Genomic DNA, 19,320 nt, shown 5'->3' with positions numbered 1-19,320 from the left:
AAAAAAAAAAAAAAAAAAGGCGGGTGGGGGTGGGCATGTGATAAATGGTAGCTATGATAATGTCCTAGAAGGAAATACTCAGCATTTTAACAATACTAACATTTGAGTTCTTACTATATTCCAGGCACTGTGCTAAAGACTTTGCTTATATTCTCCAGCAACAATTCTCGGAATTGGATAGTTTTAGTATTCCCATTTTACAGTAGAGGAAATTGAAGTTTAGTGAGGTTAAGTATCTTGGAGTCAAGATTTGGACTCAGGCAGATTTGGTTCCTGTGTCCAGATTCTTAATTATGAGATTCACCTAACTTACTTCCTACTCCCTTCCCGGCCTATTTCCCCAAAAAGAATTAAAAAAAAAACCTAATTAGTTTCATTTTCCCCTTATTCATAATGTATTTTCCAGGATGATGGGATTTAGCGAAGAACCAGGAATAATTCCAAGATTTTGTGAAGATCTTTTTTCTCAAGTAGCCAGAAAACAAACCCAAGAGGTATGTTCTAATAATATCTGCAAGCTTCTCATCAGAGTAGAAAATAGTCAAACCAAGTTCAAATCAGTCACGGCCACTAAGGAAATACTTAATGGAAGATAGTTCTGATTTATAGATCACTCTTCTTGGAACAGTGGTATGGAGAGGGAGGGTGGAAATTCTAAATTCAGAATCAATTCCACCTGGTGGGCAGTGAGAGTGAAGTTGTCTCTTCTGTCTTCTCTACATTGTTTTTGTTTTACTTCTTTGGTGTATATGTAGAGGCTCACACATGTGGTAGTTACATGCTATTATACATGTCTTTGTAGTCAGATAGGTGCACAGACTTAACTAAGTATAGCAGGCATAAACTTTTGGACAACGTGAATCAGAAAGAGTAGTGAAATTGGGATTTAAACCCAGAGTTGACTTCCAAAGCCATGCTCTTTCCACTGTACTACATCTGAATAGGCTGTACTGGCTTCGTATTTCACTTGTTCATTTACACACTGAGCAAGCTTTTACTGAGCATTCTGCTGTTGCCAGGCAGCCTGTTAGATCATTTTTTTTTTTTTTCTCAAATTTACTTTGTCATAAGAATCACCAGGAATTCTTGGCAGGGACATATATGTATATGTGTATGCACACTTGCTAAAAATCTCTTCTGGAGGTTCTGAGTCAGTTGGTCTGCTGTAGAGCTTGGGATTTTATAATTTTCCTGCTTTTCCTCCAGTATTTTTTATGATAAGGGAAATTGGGAAAATTGTGCTAGATTAGGGGTGTGGAGTTAAAAGACCCAGTCCCTGTATTCAAAGGAGTGTAGTGGAAAAATAAGCCAGTTAACAGCCAAGTACAATCAATTAAATGCTAAACAAACTAAAGTAGATGCTATAATAGAATATGTAACTAAGAACACAGTAGATTGGAGGGAGACAGATTCAGATTCTCTCAGAGGAAGGAGCAACTGAGTGTATTTTTGAAGGGCACATATCATTATTAGCTTGGTGAAGAAGGGGAGAAAGACATTCCAGAAGAGGGAGCAGCATATATCAACATTTGAAAGCAAAAAAGTAGGGAACCTTTGGGAATCTATAAATAATTTCCTTTGTTTTGAGGATGAAATCTGAGGGTGGAGAGTGATAAGAGGAGAAACTAGAAACTAGAGGCTGGGAGCAGTGGCTCATGCCTGTAATCCTAGCACATTGTGGGGCCGAAGCAGGCAGAATACCTGAGGTCAGAAGTTTGAAACCAGCCTGGAAAACATGGTGAAACCCTGTCTCTACTAAAAATACAAAAATTAGCCCGGTGTGGTGGCGGATGCCTGTAATCCTAGCTACTTGGGAGGCTGAGGCAGGAGAATTGCTTGAACCCAGGAGGTGGAGGTTGCAATGAGCCAAGATCTTGCCACTGTACTCCAGCGTGGGTGACAGACTGAGACTCCGTCTCAAAAAAAATAAAAAAGTAGAAATGTGACCTTGAACAGTTTACTTATGTCTGTTTCAGAACAGACAATAGAGATGATATGGACAATATCTTTATCGTTGATTTGTGGTGAGGATTAAATGAGTTGATCTATACAAAAGATTTTGAAGTGTGCCCGACACATAGTGAGCCCAATAAATGTGTTTATATCAACTTTGGAATTAAATTAATACTACTCAGGTAGAAGATAATAGTATGTGGATGGGGATAATAGAAGGTAGTATAGCAAGCCTCATGGCAGGAGCCTTAGAGGAGAAGAAAAAAGCAGGTCCTCTCCAATGTGGCCCCAACTACCTTCTCCAATTTGTTTCCCACACTACATTTTCATTTCTAAGTCCTCCTGGAGCCTCTATAACATAAAATACTATTTTACATAAAATAAGCATTATTGCATGTTTATTGAATTCTGACAGCCCCCATACCTACTCACAGCATTTGTGACATGATAATTACATGGTGTTCACATATATCTGACCTCTTTTTCTGGAAGTGTTTTGTTTCTCTCTCATTTCACCAACTGTATTCTGCCTTGTATTACTCATGCACTATATCGCATCTCCAATTAGATTCTGAGTTCTTTCAGGATACAAACTATGTCCAGTTTCTCTCATGTTTTCCCACAGCTCCTAGAAGAGTGCTTTGTACCTAGAAGGGCACAATAAATATTTGGCGAATTGAACTAGATCTCTTTGACACTCCCTTGAAGCTTCCAACTCTGTTAGATGCTTGCTAACTCACTTCTGGGTCAGTGGATGAAATTTATTTCTCTAATAAGGAAACTATGCCCTAACTGTCAGAAGAGCTGTTTAGAAGGAGAATTTCCCCTTTTTGGCCTCTACGCTGTATCTTTCTAAGTCAAAAGGAGGAGAATTTCAGCCCCACTTAGTCTAATGATTGTTTTCTGCCGCAGTCAGGAAGAATTGTTGATTTAAGGCTTTATCTTACGAGATCAAATGTCAGCCTACAGGGTGTCTTTCCTGTTCGCAGCACTTGTGACACACAGACGCTGCTGTCCTTACCCAAGAATGCCCTTCCCCCACTTTCCGGTTCAATCCACTGTGTCTCTCTTGCCTCACATTCTGTTTACTCCTTCCCTGTTCTCTCTGGTCATCCTAAATATTCCCCTTTCTGATTAGTCATTTTATTTATAGTCATCTCATTTTTTTTTTTTTTTTTGAGACAGTGTTTCGCTCTTGTCGCCCAGGCTGGAGTGCAATGGTGTGATCTCGGCTCACTGCAACTTCTACCTCCTGGGTTCAAGCGATTCTCCTGCCTCAGCCTCCCGAGTAGCTGGGATTACAGGCATGTGCCACCACACCCAGCTAATTTTGTATTTTTAATAGAGACAGGGTTTCACCATGTTGGTCAAGCTGGTCTTGAACTCCTGACCTCAGGTGATCCACCCGCCTCGGCCTCCCAAAGTGCTGGCATTATAGGCACGAGCCATTGCGCCTGGCCATAGTCATCTCACTTTGATTCTTAATTTTCTATTGCTCTGTTTTATCTATTGGAAGTTATGTTATATGTCTCTGAGGTGTTAGCCTCATGGGCAAGAACATTGTCTAAGACTTCTTTATGTCCTTCTGACAATAACCTAAATCCATACACATAGTAGGTAGGTACTTAAGAAATGCGTATTGGATTGAATTGAACCTTATGTAGAAAGTAAGAAGAAATGCAAGGACTTTTGTTATTGTTCATATTAAATTTTTTAAAATTGAGATAAAATTCACATAACATCAAATTAACCACTTTAAAGTATACAATTCAATGGCATGTAGTAAATTTATAATGTTGTACAACTGTTACCTCTATCTAGTTCCAAAAAAATTTCATTGCTCTCAAAGGGACCCTGTACCCATTAAGCAGTCACAATCCATTCCCCCTTCTCCCCAATCCCTGGCAACTACTAATTTGTTTTTGTTCTATGGATTTACCTGTTCTGGAAATTTTATATAAATGGAATCATGCAACATGTGATGTTTTGTGTCTGGCTTCTTAGCATAATGTGTTGAGGTTTATCTATATTGTTGCACACACAGTACTTCATTTCTTTTAATGGCTGAGTGATATTTCCTTGTATGGATATACCAGTTTTATTTATCCATTTGTCAGCTGATAGGCATTTGAGTTGTTTATACCTTTTGGCTATTGTGAATACTGCTGCTGTGAACATTGGTGCACGTGTTTGTTTGAATACCTGTTCTCAGTTGTTTTCTAAATTTCTATGGTAATGCTATTTTTTTTTTTTTTTTTTTGAGATGGAGTCTTGCTCTGACTCCTAGGCTGGAGTGCAGTGGCGTGATCCCAGCTCACTGCAACCTCTGCCTTCTGGGTTCAAGCGATACTCCTGCCTCAGCCTCCCGAGCAGCTGGGACTACCGTTGCTCACCACCATGCCCAGCTAATTTTTGTATTTTTAGTAGAGGTGGTGTTTTACCATTTTGGCCAGACTGGTCTCGAACTCCTGACCTCAAATGATCCACCAACCTTCACCTCCCAAAGTTCTGGGATTACAGGTGCGAGCCACCATGTCCAGCTTAGTAATTCTGTTTTTAACCTTTCAAGGAACTGTCAGTTATTTTCCAGAGTGGCTGTACCTCCACTATCAATGGAGGAGGGTTCCAGTTTCTCTACATCCTCACTGACAGTTGTTGCTTTCCACTTATTATTATTATTATTATTGCCATCTTAGTGGGTGTGAAGTGGTTTTTCATTGTGATTTTAATTTGCATTTCTCTACTGCAAAGTGATGTTGAGCATCTTTTCATGTGCTTGTTTGCCATTTGTACATCTTCTTTGGAGAAATGTCTATTCAAGTCCTTTGTGCATTTTAAAATTGGGCTGTCTTTATGTTGTTGAGTTGTAAGATATTTTTATTTATTTATATATTTTGGATACTAGATCCTAATCACAGATATGATTTGCAAAACATTAAATTATATGCTTTGTTTCTATTCCTACTAGGTCAGCTATCACATTGAAATGAGCTTCTTTGAAGTATATAATGAAAAAATTCATGACCTTCTGGTTTGTAAAGGTGAAAATGGGCAGAGAAAGCAACCAGTAAGATTAAAGCAATTTATTATTGGTTTTGAATTTCTGTTATTATAAATGCATCTAATTATATGAGTTCTCTGGATGATATAGCTTAAATTTTTACTGTAATTCTATGATAGCATATGCTTGAACCTACAGTCTAATTTAGGAATAAGTGGAACATTGGCCAGGTGCAGTGGCTCACCCCTATAATCCCAGCATTTTGGGAGGCTGAGGAGGGTGGATTGCCTGAGCTCAGGAGTTCGAGGCCAGCCTGGGCAATACAGTGAAACCTTGTCTCTACTAAAATACAAAAAAAAAAACAACAAAAAAATTAGCTAGGCATGGTAGCGTGTGCCTGTAATCCCAGCTACTCGGGAGGATGAGGCAGGAGAATTGCTTGAACCCAGGAGGTGGGGGCTGCATTGAGCCAAGATCGCGCCGCTATACTCCAGCCTGAGCAACAGAGTGAGACTCTGTCTCCAAAAAAGAAAGAAAAGAAGCAGAACATTATCATTAGTAGAAATTAAATTAGTTATTAGATTTAACCTCTTTATTTTGATCAAGAATTGTGTAAAACTAAAGATAAAATATTTGTTCCAAGATTTAGTTGGACCACATAAATTGAACACCAGATTTCTAATAGTCTATAAGCCAAAACGTAGTAAAAGTTTTAAAAATTATGTTTTTATTATAGAATATGTATTTCAATGGATTATTTAGCAAATTCATGCCTTGTAGATAATCTGTGAAATAGAAAGTTTCACAATTATATCATCTTTTCAAAAAACTGCTATTCAACTTTAAAATTTTTAAGTTTGCAGTGAACCTTGGAACACAATTAAAAAAAATCTAAAGAAGTCAGCTGCCTTCTTCACTTGCCCGTGGTCATACAGTTTACTATTGGCAACATCAAGAAGCTTAAACAAAACTTGACATTTGCTTCTATGATTTCTATATGTTTAAAGCCTTTTTTTGAGACAGAGTCTCTGTCCCCCAGGCTGAAGTGCAGTGGTGCAGTCTTGGCTCACTGCAACCTCCACCTCCCAGGTTCAAGTGATTCTCCTGCCTCAGCCTCATGAGTAGCTGGGATTATAGGCACTCGCCATCATGCCCAGCTAATTTTTTGTATTTTTAGTAGAGTTGGGTTTTCACCATGTTGGCCAGGGTGGTCTCGAACTCCTGACCTCGTGATTCACCCACCTCAGCCTCCCAAAGTGCTGGGATTACAGGTGTGAGCCACCGTGCCCAGTCAGAAACATTTTAATGTCTAAAATTTAACAATATGTTTTAGAGAGCATTTAAAAGTGTATAAACCATAGCTACTGCAAGGTTTAGCATTCAAATGTCTTACTGGAAAACTAGGAAGACAAGCTGGGTTCAGTGGCTCATGCCTGTAATCCCAGCACTTTAGGAGGTCGAGGTGGCAGGATCACTTGAGGTCAGGAGTTCCAGACAGGCCTGGCCAACATGGTGAAACGCTGTGTCACCATGGCTACAAAAGTTTGCCAGTGTGGTACGGCTGTCTTGTTATCCCAGCTACTCAGGAGGCTGAGGTAGGAGAATGGCTTGAACCAGGGATGTGGAGGTTGCAGTGAGCCAAGATTACACCACTGCACTCCAGCCTGGGTGACAGAGTAAGACTCCATCTCAAAAGACAAAACAAACAAGAAAACCAGTAAGACATCTGCTCTATTAGACAATTCTAATAGCAATCTTTTAAGAATAAAAAACTAGTGAGACATTTGATGTTACACTATGTTGTTGCATATTGTGCTACTATAAACAGTTTTTTATATCTAAGCTATTTCCTAATGCCTTACAGATTTGTTTTTGTGAGAGCTTTTCTGTGTGTGTGTGTGTGTTTTTTTTTTTCCTGGATAAAATAAAGATAAATCTCTTACCTTAAACTCAAAATACAGAAAAAGAGAGCATTTAAAATTATATGAAATATTTGTCATACTCCTAATGATTCATGTATTTGCTTCTACTAGCTGAGAGTAAGGGAGCATCCTGTTTATGGACCATATGTTGAAGCACTGTCAATGTAAGTGTTTGGCTCTGCAAAGGCAAGGAGGGTAAAACAAATGAGTAGAGTGAATGTTACTCTCCCATAGTCTTTATTGTATTCTCATTGGCCTTCCTAGCTTGGAAACCCTGGGTAACTATTTAGACTTCTACCCTTGATATTGCCCAGTTAAGTTTCCCCTCTCTTTCCATAGAGTGTTAGTTATTTGTTTTTATACTTGCTTGTATCTTTCACAGTACCTGTAAAGTGTCTGGCATGGAGTATTCATTATACTGAGTATGAAGTAAATATTTGCTTTTTCTCCCTTTTACCCCTTCCTTTCATCATTAATTAAATCTTCCCTTGCAACTGCTTTTTTATACCTATGACTCTAAGCTAAACAGAAGGTAGTAAGAAGGGTTAAGAGTTTAATACTTACCTAGAGTCACTTACTTTCTTTTTCAACACTCCAAATTCTTTCTTAAAGGAAAGGAAAAGTGATTAAGTATTAACTCAGCTGCATTTAATATATCTGGGATTGTATTGGAACCCACATACACCCACATATAAATATACCTATACATATACATATGTGTTAAAGTCTATCTTTTGGTATTGTGATTTAGACTTGAAAGTTATGTTAAAATGCTAAGGTGCTTCATTGTGTTAAGAAAAATCATAATTTTTGTTAAGATTAAAGCATTATTTTATTTCCTGTCCTTTAAGAATGGGGAAAATAAAAGATTCTGGGAGAATCAGTAAAATAATATTCATGAATTAGTCCATTGTGATCTTCAGAGAGTAATTATGTAATTGAAATGTTATTACTTTATGAGAACAAGAGTATAATCATCAGTAAAATTGATTTTGTCTTTTCACTTCTTAAAAATAGGAATGTTGTCAGTTCTTATGCTGATATCCAGGTAAGATTTATTGTATTTTGTCTTCTTTTCACTAGATAGAAAGAGCATAATCCTAAATATTCATAAGAATATTTTTTCTTAATTGTTGTTTTACAAATAAAAAGTTAAGTTTCCTTAATTTATCACAAACTGATTTTAAGTTTTAATCAAAATAATTGCTCTTCATATTTAAAATAAATATTGACCTTCATGTAAGCTTAGAGTTACAGAAACAGCCTTTTAAAGTTATTATTTCCTGCCTCTGATTTCTATGTCAGAAAAATGGCAATGGGAATACAAATTATTAAAAGATAAATACTCATTTAATTTTATAAATTAATTACAAATGTGTATATCTTATTTCTCTTAATTTTTATACCAATGAATTACAGTCTGCTGATCTGATCTGCCTTCCTTTTTCCTTATAAGAGTTGGCTAGAATTGGGAAATAAACAGAGAGCTACTGCTGCTACTGGTATGAATGATAAAAGTTCCCGATCTCATTCCGTTTTCACCCTGGTGATGACCCAGACCAAGGTATTTTGTTTTCCACAAGCAAGATAGTAAATACATTTAAGTTTCATGTTTTTCTTATTATCTTCTTTAAATCAAAACATAAAAGTACAGCCATATAAATATATACACTTAATTTGATTGTAGGAAATATACCCAAGTTTGAATGACTTTTGGTCGATGACCAAATGATGTATGGCAGTATACTGTTTACCAGATTTTTAAACCAATAATAGATGCTTGTTATCATAATACTATTGATATGAGCATATCAACATATTATAGTATATTTTACATAATATATAGTAATTATACAAGTATTTAGAAAAACATCAGAAAGCAAAAGATTTTTAAAAATTTAGCCATAGGTTTCACTACTCAGATAAACCCCTCTAAACATTTTGTTATATAATCTTTCGGGTTTTTTTTACCATCACAATTAAATTCACTTAAAATCACACTGTTAAAATCTGTAACAATTTTATATTACTAAAATTTTTATAAAGTAATTTTTAATAGCTATATAATATTCCATTAACTATTACAGTTCCTCAAGTTTTTCTCTACTGTTAGACTTTGTATTATTTTTAAATGTTTTGCTGTTATAATGCTGGGATAAGCAACATCTTTGTGCATTAAACTTTTTCTCTATTGTTATTTCCATAATATAACTGAGTGGTTACAGATTTTAATCTCTAAAGCAATTTCTTTTATTTTGGCATAATCTATCCACTGCTCAATATATTTTCAGTAGACTTTGTGAATATTTTTATGTTATAAATTATCACAGTTTTACCAAGGGATGATTTTAGGCCAGGTGCGGTGGCTCACTCCTGTAATCCCAGCAATTTGGAGGCTGAGGCAGGAGGATCACTTGAGCTCAGGAGTTTGAGACCAGCCTGAGCAACATAGTGAGACCTTGTCTGTACTAAAAATAAAAAAAATTAGCAGGTATAGCAGTGCGTGCCTCTGGTCCCAGCTACTCAGGAACCTGAGGTGGGAGAATTGCTTGAACACAGCTGATTGAGGCTGCAGTGAGCCGTGATCATGCCATTGCACTCCAGCCTGTGTGACAGAGCGAGACCCTGTCTCAAAAAAAAAGAAGAGACGATTTTAAAAATAAATGAGTGATGTGTAATCTTGTACAACTTTCCTTTTAAAAAACTTCTATTGATAGCAAGTCATAGAACTTAAATTATTTTCAATTAATATCATTTTGCTATAGACAGAATTTGTGGAAGGGGAAGAACACGATCACAGAATAACGAGTCGAATTAACCTAATAGATCTGGCAGGCAGCGAGCGCTGCTCTGCGGCTCACACTGGTGGGGATCGACTGAAGGTAAATGGGATGCTTTTCTCCTTTCAATGAAGTTTATTGCTGAGGTCATTATTTTTAAGGATAATACAAATTTAATACACTTAACCCCCCCAAATGTATCTTTATCTGCAGTTTATAGACTGCAATGCTGTGGTTGAAAAAGAGATACATACTTTTTGGTTATGACTAACTTTTAAAGAAAATAAGTTTTTGCCTGGTGCGGTGGCTCGTGCCTGTAAGGCTGAGGCAGGTGGATCACAAGGTCAAGAGATCGAGACTATCCTGGCCGACACAATGAAACCCCGTCCCTTCTGAAAATACAAAATGTAGCTGGGCGTGGTGGTGCACACGTGTAATCCCAGCTATTCAGGAGGCTGAGGCAGGAGAATTGCTTGAACCTGGAAGGCAGAGATTGCAGTGAGCCCAGATTGTGCCACTGTGCTCCAGCCTGGTGACAGAGTGAGACTCCATCTCAAAAAAAACAAAAAGGAAAGAAAATAAATTTTGAGTCATAAAAAAGTTGGTTGTTTATAGAAAAAAGTATTTATAGACAGGTGTTGTGCCATGTGTCTGTAGTCCCAGCTAATCAAGAGGCTCAGGTGGGAGGATCGCTTGAGCCTGGATGGTCGAGGTTCCAGTGAGCCATGTTTGTGCCTCTGCACTCCAGCCTGGGCAACAGAGTGAGACTCTGTCTCAAAAAAAAGAAAAGAAAAAAGTATTTACTCAGACATAGGAGGGGAGAAGTATGTTTTGTAAAATAAATTTCTTATTGAGAAGTTATTTTAAGTTAAATTTCTTTTTTCCTTTTATGCAGGAAGGTGTGAGTATTAATAAGTCCTTGCTAACTTTGGGAAAAGTTATATCTGCACTCTCTGAACAAGCAAACCAAAAGAGAGTTTTTATTCCTTATCGTGAATCTGTTCTTACATGGCAAGTATCTTTTGAAGTATAAAGAACTGCATAAAATATAGTGAATACTATGGGGAAAAGAATGATAGACTGACTTCATTAACTTTGGGATGGAGAAAAGTGGTAAGCATTATGAATTCTAGAGCCAAACTACCTGGACTTGAATCTCAGTTCAGCATCTTAAAAACCCCTGTGACTTTGGGCAAATTACTTAATATTCTAGCCTGTTTCCTCATCTGTAAAATAGGGATAAAATCAATACCTTTTAGGGGTAAGTGAGGATTAAATTATTCGTATAAAATTCTTAGTACATAATATGTACCATATGAGTGTAAATAATTATTCTTGTACTTAACTATTATTTGTCCCCGATGTTTGAACGTATATGGTACTACCAAACATATTGCTATTTGTATAAAGAGAAATTGAATCATTTTGTTTGCGTAGCACACAGTGCTAATATGTGGGTGTTCAATAAATGTTTTCATTAATGAATGTAGATTTAATTTTCAGTATGTTACATTCAGATTACATCTGTATGGATTTAATATTCTGATATTAATATACAGTTCTGATTAATATAGTTCTGATATTAATATACAGTTAGTATACAGGCATTAATATACAGTTATGATAAGGACTACATCTCTACTTGAGGGCAATCTGTCTTTATAATTGGTTAATTATAATGTGGTTCCCACCTTGAAACCTATAAGGGAAAATCTTATTTTTTTCATGTCTTCTGAAAGTTAAAAATAGTGACATTCCTTCTGCACTGATACATGTTTTAAGTCTCATACCCTCTTTTTTTCTCTAAAGATTTTGCATATAGTACAATATAGAATTTTTGTTTCAATGTTCATTCATCGTTTTCAACATTTATTGAGCACCTGCTTCAAAAGGTTGTGATAGCACTGGAAATACAAAGATGACCGAGCCACATAGTCCCTTCCTTATGTAGCTCACACTGTTGTAAGAGGAGAGGTATCTTAAGGAATATTTGGTGGTTAACCACATTTTAAAGTCTGCACAGACTGTTGCCTCATGAAACAATATAAAAAGTGTAAGAGAAAAAAAGTGTTTATGAGATCTAGAAATGGTTACAAACACCAGAAAAAGTTTTAAATGGTATTTGAGTAGAATATAATAGTACTGTATTATGTACCCTATTAGTTTGTTTTGTGCTTTCTTGATAACTACTGTTATTAGGTTGTTGTAGAAGCAAAGTCTAATTATGACTTTTTTTCCTTGCAGGCTGTTAAAAGAAAGTCTGGGTGGAAATTCAAAAACTGCAATGATTGCTACGATTAGTCCCGCTGCCAGCAACATAGAAGAAACATTAAGCACACTTAGATATGCTAACCAAGCCCGTTTAATAGTCAACATTGCCAAAGTAAATGAAGATATGAATGCTAAGTTAATTAGAGGTGAATATTTTCTCAGAATTTAAAAATTATTTTGCCACAGTTTACTCCCAAATATTAGTTGTAGTCTTAAAATATGTAATTTATGAAAATCAAAGGTTTTTTTTCTGTACCTATTTTAATAGATTCTAGTCATTAGCCTGTAGTGATGGAGTATGATAGGTAGAAGGGCAGAGTGAAAGAGAATAAGTAATAAGGAGAAAAACAATCAGAAGAAAACCCACAGAGAACAGAGTATGGGTAAAGGGGAAACAGCAAGCATTAAACAATACATTTACAGACTGAGTCATAGATGTGTACAGCAAAATACCAATGAAACTATTTGTTATTTTTCTTTTATGACCTTTCTTCCATTATCGTTTTATGTACTAGCTCTGCTCATGCTTAGTTCATTGATCCAAAGGCAATTTAAGCTTGAGTTTCTAACATAGGCTGAACTTATTTATGCTAAATACTGCTTTCTCTTTATCTCTAGCTAATCATCAATTTAGAATAGACTTTAATGCCTGCAAGATTTCTTGATTTGTACAGTTTTATCTTTGCTGATGTAGAACTATCATGTTTTCATCGCCCTTTGTCTTCTGGCCCTTTTTAGCAGCAGCAGGTGATAGACATTTCAGATGTGTGAGCCAGGGAAGAATCTGTTTTCTCTATTCTGATCCATCCTTTCCCTTTTGGATCCCTTCTATTTCATGAATGGGACTGTTTTCATTAAAAATAAGTATTCCGGGCTGGGCATGGTGGTTCATGCCTGTAATCCGAGCACTTTGGGAGGCCAAGGCAGGTGGGTCACTTGAGGTCAGGAGTTTGAGAGCAGCCTGACCAACATGGTGAAACCCCATCTCTACTAAAAATACAAAAATTAGCTGGGCATGCTGGTGGGTGCTTGTAATCCCAGCTACTCAGGAGGCTGCTGCAGGAGAATTGCTTGAGCCCGGGAGGTGGAGGTTGCGGTGAGCTGAGATTGCACCACTGCACTCTGCCTAGGGTGACAGTGAGACTCTGTCTCAAAAATAAAGTAAAATAAAATAAAATAAGTATTCTGAATTCTAGCTGGAAAAATCTTTGATCTTGGCTGCTCTGCCTAGTGAGTAGGCATTCTTTTATTCCTTTACTTTTTAAATAAACATACTTTAACAGTCCCCCCTTTGCCTCTCAAAAGTGTCCCACTTTGGTCGATACATTATATAGCTTTTGTACTTATGAACAGGGAAAAATCATTAATATGGGAGCATATTTCAGGTTAAGACTAAGTAAAGATTTACAGGTTATAAAAGTAAAGCTGATTTTTCCAATATTCTGTTTTATTTAGTAATACTGTATTAAAAACCTCAAATGAAATGGAAGATTGTAGGATTGTGCTTACTATGGAAATCATTATATATTAAATGTAACTTTCATGCATCTTTGTATAAATCTTCAGAATTGAAGGCAGAAATTGAAAAGCTAAAAGCTGCTCAGAGAAACAATCGGAATATTGACCCTGAACGATACAGGCTCTGTCGGCAAGAAATAACATCCTTAAGAATGAAACTGCATCAGCAGGAGAGAGACATGGCAGAAATGCAAAGGTAGAATATAGTCAGTCCTTTAAATGTTAAGTCTGTTGCTGTGGAATCATAGGACTGGTAGGGACCCCAAGAGGATACTGAATCTTTTCCCCTACCTTCCTTATGAATAGAGCAGCCCAATCCCAGACTATCATATTTTAAATATTACTGGATAGTTCCCTAATTTTCGCTGATTGATTGTCTCTTGACTCTCAGTCTTATATGTCTGGATGTTTTTAACTCTTATTTTCTTTGTCTTTGGAAAGACTATGGAAAGAAAAGTTTGAACAAGCTGAAAAAAGAAAACTTCAAGAAACAAAAGAGTTACAGGTATCATTTCAACTTTCTCAACTGATTTGAAAATAAAATAAATATGCCAAGAAATAAATATTGCCAATATGCCAATGCATGTAAATTTAGTGTTTCAAATACTTACTGTATACTGCCTCTGTACAAAGCAATACCATAAGGAAAATTAATATAAAGAAATGTTAAGATCAAGATTGATTGCTTAGAGCTAGCCCATTAAGCTAGTTGGAAAGTTGAGAGTATGAATAAACCATCTTGTAATATTTACTTTGGTTTCACAGATACATATTAAATGTCTATGCTGTGCCAGGAACAGGGGAAGCCAAGGTTATTAAATACAGTTTCATCCCTCAGAGAGCTTGTGATCCAGAGAAAGATTTACAAAATGTAAATAGAAGACTAAAATGCAACATGATTTCATTAGATCGAGCCATAAGCAATTCCATTTTTCTAGGTAAAGAATGGTTGAACACTGGCAGTTTCATATGGTTGAAACTTACGTAATGAAAAGTATTTCAAGTGATTGGCAGTGGGACAGTACTATAAGAATTCAGGAGAAGGAAGGAAAATTCCTTGGGCATGGCCAGTCCAACCTCATAGAAGAGGTGGCATTTGAGATGGGCTTTGAAGTTTGCATAAGATTTTAATAGGAAGAGAAAAGGAACAGAGCATTCTCTGAAGAGGAAATTTTGTGAAAGTAAAGGTAGAAAAGTTTGAGGTGTCTTTAGAAAGGTTGTGTGGATCAGTTTTATTGGAAGTAGTTTATATGAGATCATAAGGAGATAAAATTGGAAAGATACGTTAAGATTAGTTTATGAAGGACTTGATTTCCAAGCCAAGGAAATCAAGTTTTATCCTGTAGAAAGTGAGAAGCTGTTGAAAGTGACCAGGGAATTTACATTATGAGGGTACCCGTTCAAGAGAATTAATCTGGGTTAGGATATGAGATGGCTTGATAACAGAAGGTGTTGACAGTGATCAGGAGACTGCTTCAGTAGTTTTGGTGTGAGTTGACAGGGGCCTGACTAAGGTGATGGCAATGAAGATGCAACAAAAGAAACTGATCTATTCTGAAGACGGCCAGTCGATAAGAATAGACACAATTTAGTGATGTTAGATTGATATATGAGTAGACTGAGGATGGTGAAGGACAAAGAAGGTAACAGTTACAGGGAGGTCACAAAGGAGAGATTCTAAGGAAGGAGGAGAGAGTCTAAAAAATGTTTATGGCCGGGTGTGGTGGCTCACGCTTGTACTCCCAGCACTTGGGGTGGCCAAGGCGGGTGGATCACCTGAGGTCAGGAGTTTGAGATCAGCCTGGCCAACATGACACAACCCCGTCTCTACTAAAAATACAAAAATTAGCTGGGTGCAGTGGCATGTGCCTGTAGTCCCAGCTACTCGGGAGCCTGAGGCAGGAGGATCCCTTGAACCTTTGAGGCAGAAGTTGCAGCGAGCTAAGATTGCACCACTGCACTCCAGCCTGGATGACAGGATGAGACTCTGTCTCAAAAAAAAAAAAAAAAAAAAAAATGTAAAAATCTAATTTGTTGAGACTTCTTATAGAAATTGTTCTAATGTTTAATATAGACTATTTGTTTTAGGTGAATTTAACAATTTCATACTGTGATTAAGATTAATTTCTTTTTCTGACTTCTACCAGAAAGCAGGAATTACATTTCAAATGGACAATCATTTGCCAAACCTTGTTAATCTGAATGAAGATCCACAGCTATCAGAGATGCTGCTATATATGATAAAAGAAGGAACAACTACAGTTGGAAAGTATAAGCCAAACTCAAGCCATGATATTCAGTTATCTGGGGTGCTGATTGCTGATGATCATTGGTATGTTAATCCTCTAAAATAAAAAAGGCACCTGTTCTATATCTTGATAACATGTGGTTTCCTTCATATGGCATATTCTCTGATGCTGACCGTTTGGTATAATTTTTCAAACTCATTGTTTGGCCAGGAAAAACATACATTCTGCATGTTTTGTAAGGAAGACAAGGTCAGTTACTCTCAATATAAAGTACAGTGTAATGCTCTCTCTGTTTTTGTTTTGGCATCCTTGATCTGTTGATTGAAGAATAGTATCTCTTTTGCAATTATAATGATGCACATGAAAGTAAACCATGTATCTTACATAGCAGAATTTTTGGTTGGATTGACCAATTTAAAAATGTTTTATGTTAATTTTGTTCATTACAATGGAATAATACTTCTGTATATTGTTGGAATGATAATGTATGTAAACTTTTGTGACTCTGCATTGTGTTTCTAAGATTTATGTACATTGGTCCTGTTTTATTTTCACTGCTACGAAGTATTCCATTGTATGAATTTATCTCTTATAAAATTTAGGAAGCACTTTTTAAGAGTAAAGATAATAGGTTTTAGAATATGTACATGTTCAACTTCAGTAGATAATTTCAAGTTGTTTTCCAAAATGATTACCAGTTTTTATTCCCATTGGCATTGAGAATACGTGTTATTCCACATCCTTGCCAATACTTGGTACTGTCAGATTTTAATTTATGCCAATCTGATGAACATAAAATATTATCTTTTTATGGATTCATTACATTTCTGGTTAGTAATAAGGTTGAACATCTTTTCATGTGTAGATTGGCCATTTTTGCTTACTATTCTGTGACTTGACTGTCCATGTCTTCTATTTTTCAACTGATTCATTTGTTTCTTAATAATTTGTAGGAGTTGCCAATCCTTCATGAGCTTTCTGGTGTAACTATATATATATGTTTTAGGATTTTAACCTTTTTAAAAATATATATATATTTTATTGCACTTTAGGTTCTGGGGTACATGTGCAGAACATACAGGATTGTTGTGTAGGTACATATATGGCAATGTGGTTTGCCGCCTCCATCCCTCCGTCACCTATATCTGGCATTTCTCCCCATGTTATCCCTCCCAAACCTCCTTACCCCCCTGCTGTCCCTCCCCTATTCCCCCAAACAGACCCCAGTGTGTGATGCTCCCCTCCCTGTGTCCATATGTTCTCGTGTTTCAACACCCGCCTATGAGTGAGAACATGTGGTGTTTGATTCTTGTGTCAGTTTGCTGAGGATGATGGTTTCCAGATTCATCCATGTCCTTACAAAGGACACGAACTCATGGTTTTTTATGGCTTCATAGTATTCCATGGTGTATATATGCCATATTTTCCTTGTCCAGTCTATCGTCAGTGGGCATTTGGGTTGGTTCCAGATCTTTGCTATTGTAAACAGTGCCGCTATGAACATACGTGTGCATGTGTCTTTATAATAAAATGATTTATAATCCTTTGGGTATATACCCAGTAATGGGATTGCCGGGTCAAATGGAATTTCTATTTCTAGGTCCTTGAGGAATCACCACACTGTCTTCCACAATGGTTGAACTCATTTATACTCCCACCAACAGTGTAAAAGTGTTCCTATTTCTCCACATCCTCTCCGGCATCTGTTGTCTCCAGATTTCTTAATGACCGCCGTTCTAACTGGTGTGAGATGGTATCTCAATGTGGTTTTGATTTGCATTTCTCTAATGGCCAGTGATGATGAGCATTTTTTCATATGTTTGTTGGCTTCATATATGTCTTCTTTTGAAAAGTGTCTGCTCATGTCCTTTGCCTACTTTTGAATGGGTTTATTTGTTTTTTTCTTGTAAATCTGTTTTAGTTCTTTGTATATTCTGGATATTAGCCCTTTGTCAGATGGGTACATTGTAAAATTTTTTTCGAATTCCGTTGGTTGCCGGTTCACTCTAATTAATGATTGTTTCTTTTGCTTAAGCTCTGGAGTTTAGTTAGCTCCCATTTGTCTATTTTGGCTTTTGTTGCCAATGCTTTTGGTATTTTAGTCATGAAGTCCTTGCCTATGCCTATGTCCTGAATGGTTTTGCCTAGGTTTTCTTCTAGGGGTTTTATGGTGTTAGGTCTTATGTTTATGTCTTTAATCCATCTGGAGTTAATTTTAGTGTAAGGGGTCAGGAAGGACTCCAGTTTCTGTTTTCTGCACATGGCTAGCCAGTTTTCCCAACACCATTTGTTAAACAGGGAATCCTTTCCCCATTGCTTGTTTTTGTCAGGTTTGTCAAAGATCAGATGGTTGTAGATGTGTGGCATTGCCTTTAATGACTCTGTTCTGTTCCATTGGTCTGTATCCCTGTTTTGATACCAGTACCATGCTGTTTTGATTACTGTAGCCTTGTAGTATAGTTTGAAGTCAGGCAGTGAGATGCCTCCAACTTTGTTCTTTTTGCTTAGGATTGTCTTGGCTATGTGGGCTCTCTTTTGGTTCCATATGAAGTTTAAGGTGGCTTTTTCCAGTTCTGTGAAGAGGGTCATAGGTAGCTTGATGGGGATAGCATTGAATCTATAAATTACTTTGGGCAGTATGGTCATTTTCACAATATTGATTCTTCCTAACCATGAACATGGAATGTTTCTCCATCTGTTTGTGTCCTCTCTTACTTCCTTGAGCAGTGGTTTGTAGTTCTCCTTGAAGAGATCCTTTACATCCTTTGTTAGTTGTATTCCTAGATATTTTATTCTCTTTGTAGCAATTGTGAATGGGAGTTCACTGATGATTTTGCTCTCTGTTAGTCTGTTGTTGGTGTATAGGAATGTTTGTGATTTCTGCACATTGATTTTGTATCCTGGGACTTTGCTGAAGTTGCTTATCAGTTTCAGGAGATTTTGGGCTGAGATGATGGGTTCTACTAAATATACATCATGTCGTCTGCAAATAGAGACAATTTGACTTCCTCCATTTCTAACTGAATACTCTTTATTTCTTTTTCTTACCTGATTGCTCTGGCTAGGACTTCCAATACTATATGGAATAGGATTGGTGAGAGAGGGCATCCTTGTCTAGTGCCAGATTTCAAAGGGAATGCTTCCAGTCTTTGCCCATTCAGTATGATATTGGCTGTGGGTTTGTCTTAAATAGCTTTTAATATTTTGAGATATGTTCCATTGATACCTTGGTTATTGAGAGGTTTTAGCATAAAGGGCTGTTGAATTTTGTTGAAGGCCTTCTCTGCATCTCTTGAGATAATCATGTGGTTTTTGTCTTAGGTTCTGTTTATGTGGTGAATTACATTTATAGACTTGTGTATGTTGAACCAGCCTTGCATCCTCGGGATGAAGCCTACTTGATCATGCTGGATAAGCTTTTTGATGTGCTGTTGCAATTGGTTCGCCAGTATTTTATTGAAGATTTTTGCATCTATGTTCATCATGGATATTGGCCTGAAGTTTTCTTTTTTTGTTGAGCCTCTGCCAGTTTTGGTATCAGGATGATGTTGGTCTCATGAAATGATTTGGGAAGGATTCCCTCTTTTTTTATTGTTTGGAATAGTTTCAGAAGGAGTAGTACCAGC

The 19,320-nt window shown here is 36.7% G+C and overlaps 1 protein-coding gene across 1 annotated transcript in view; it reads left to right on the top strand.

Annotated features, from left to right (window-relative positions):
• The window catches only part of KIF14 (kinesin family member 14), a 71,578-nt gene that overhangs the window by 4,482 nt on the left and 47,776 nt on the right, over window positions 1–19,320 (top strand). The window contains exons 3-13 of the mRNA XM_017499389.2: window positions 407–494; window positions 4,922–5,020; window positions 6,988–7,040; window positions 7,894–7,924; window positions 8,333–8,440; window positions 9,642–9,758; window positions 10,552–10,667; window positions 11,901–12,073; window positions 13,494–13,641; window positions 13,887–13,950; window positions 15,593–15,777. Of these exons, the coding sequence (XP_017354878.1) occupies window positions 407–494; window positions 4,922–5,020; window positions 6,988–7,040; window positions 7,894–7,924; window positions 8,333–8,440; window positions 9,642–9,758; window positions 10,552–10,667; window positions 11,901–12,073; window positions 13,494–13,641; window positions 13,887–13,950; window positions 15,593–15,777 (1,182 nt within the window). The remainder of the gene's footprint in view (window positions 1–406; window positions 495–4,921; window positions 5,021–6,987; window positions 7,041–7,893; window positions 7,925–8,332; window positions 8,441–9,641; window positions 9,759–10,551; window positions 10,668–11,900; window positions 12,074–13,493; window positions 13,642–13,886; window positions 13,951–15,592; window positions 15,778–19,320) is intronic.

This window comes from Cebus imitator, unplaced genomic scaffold (assembly GCF_001604975.1).
Source record: "Cebus imitator isolate Cc_AM_T3 unplaced genomic scaffold, Cebus_imitator-1.0 Scaffold257, whole genome shotgun sequence".
In the NCBI taxonomy this organism is placed as follows: Eukaryota; Metazoa; Chordata; class Mammalia; order Primates; family Cebidae; genus Cebus; species Cebus imitator.
The sequence above is the reverse complement of the archived record's forward strand: the minus strand, read 5'-3'. Positions and strand labels throughout refer to the sequence as shown.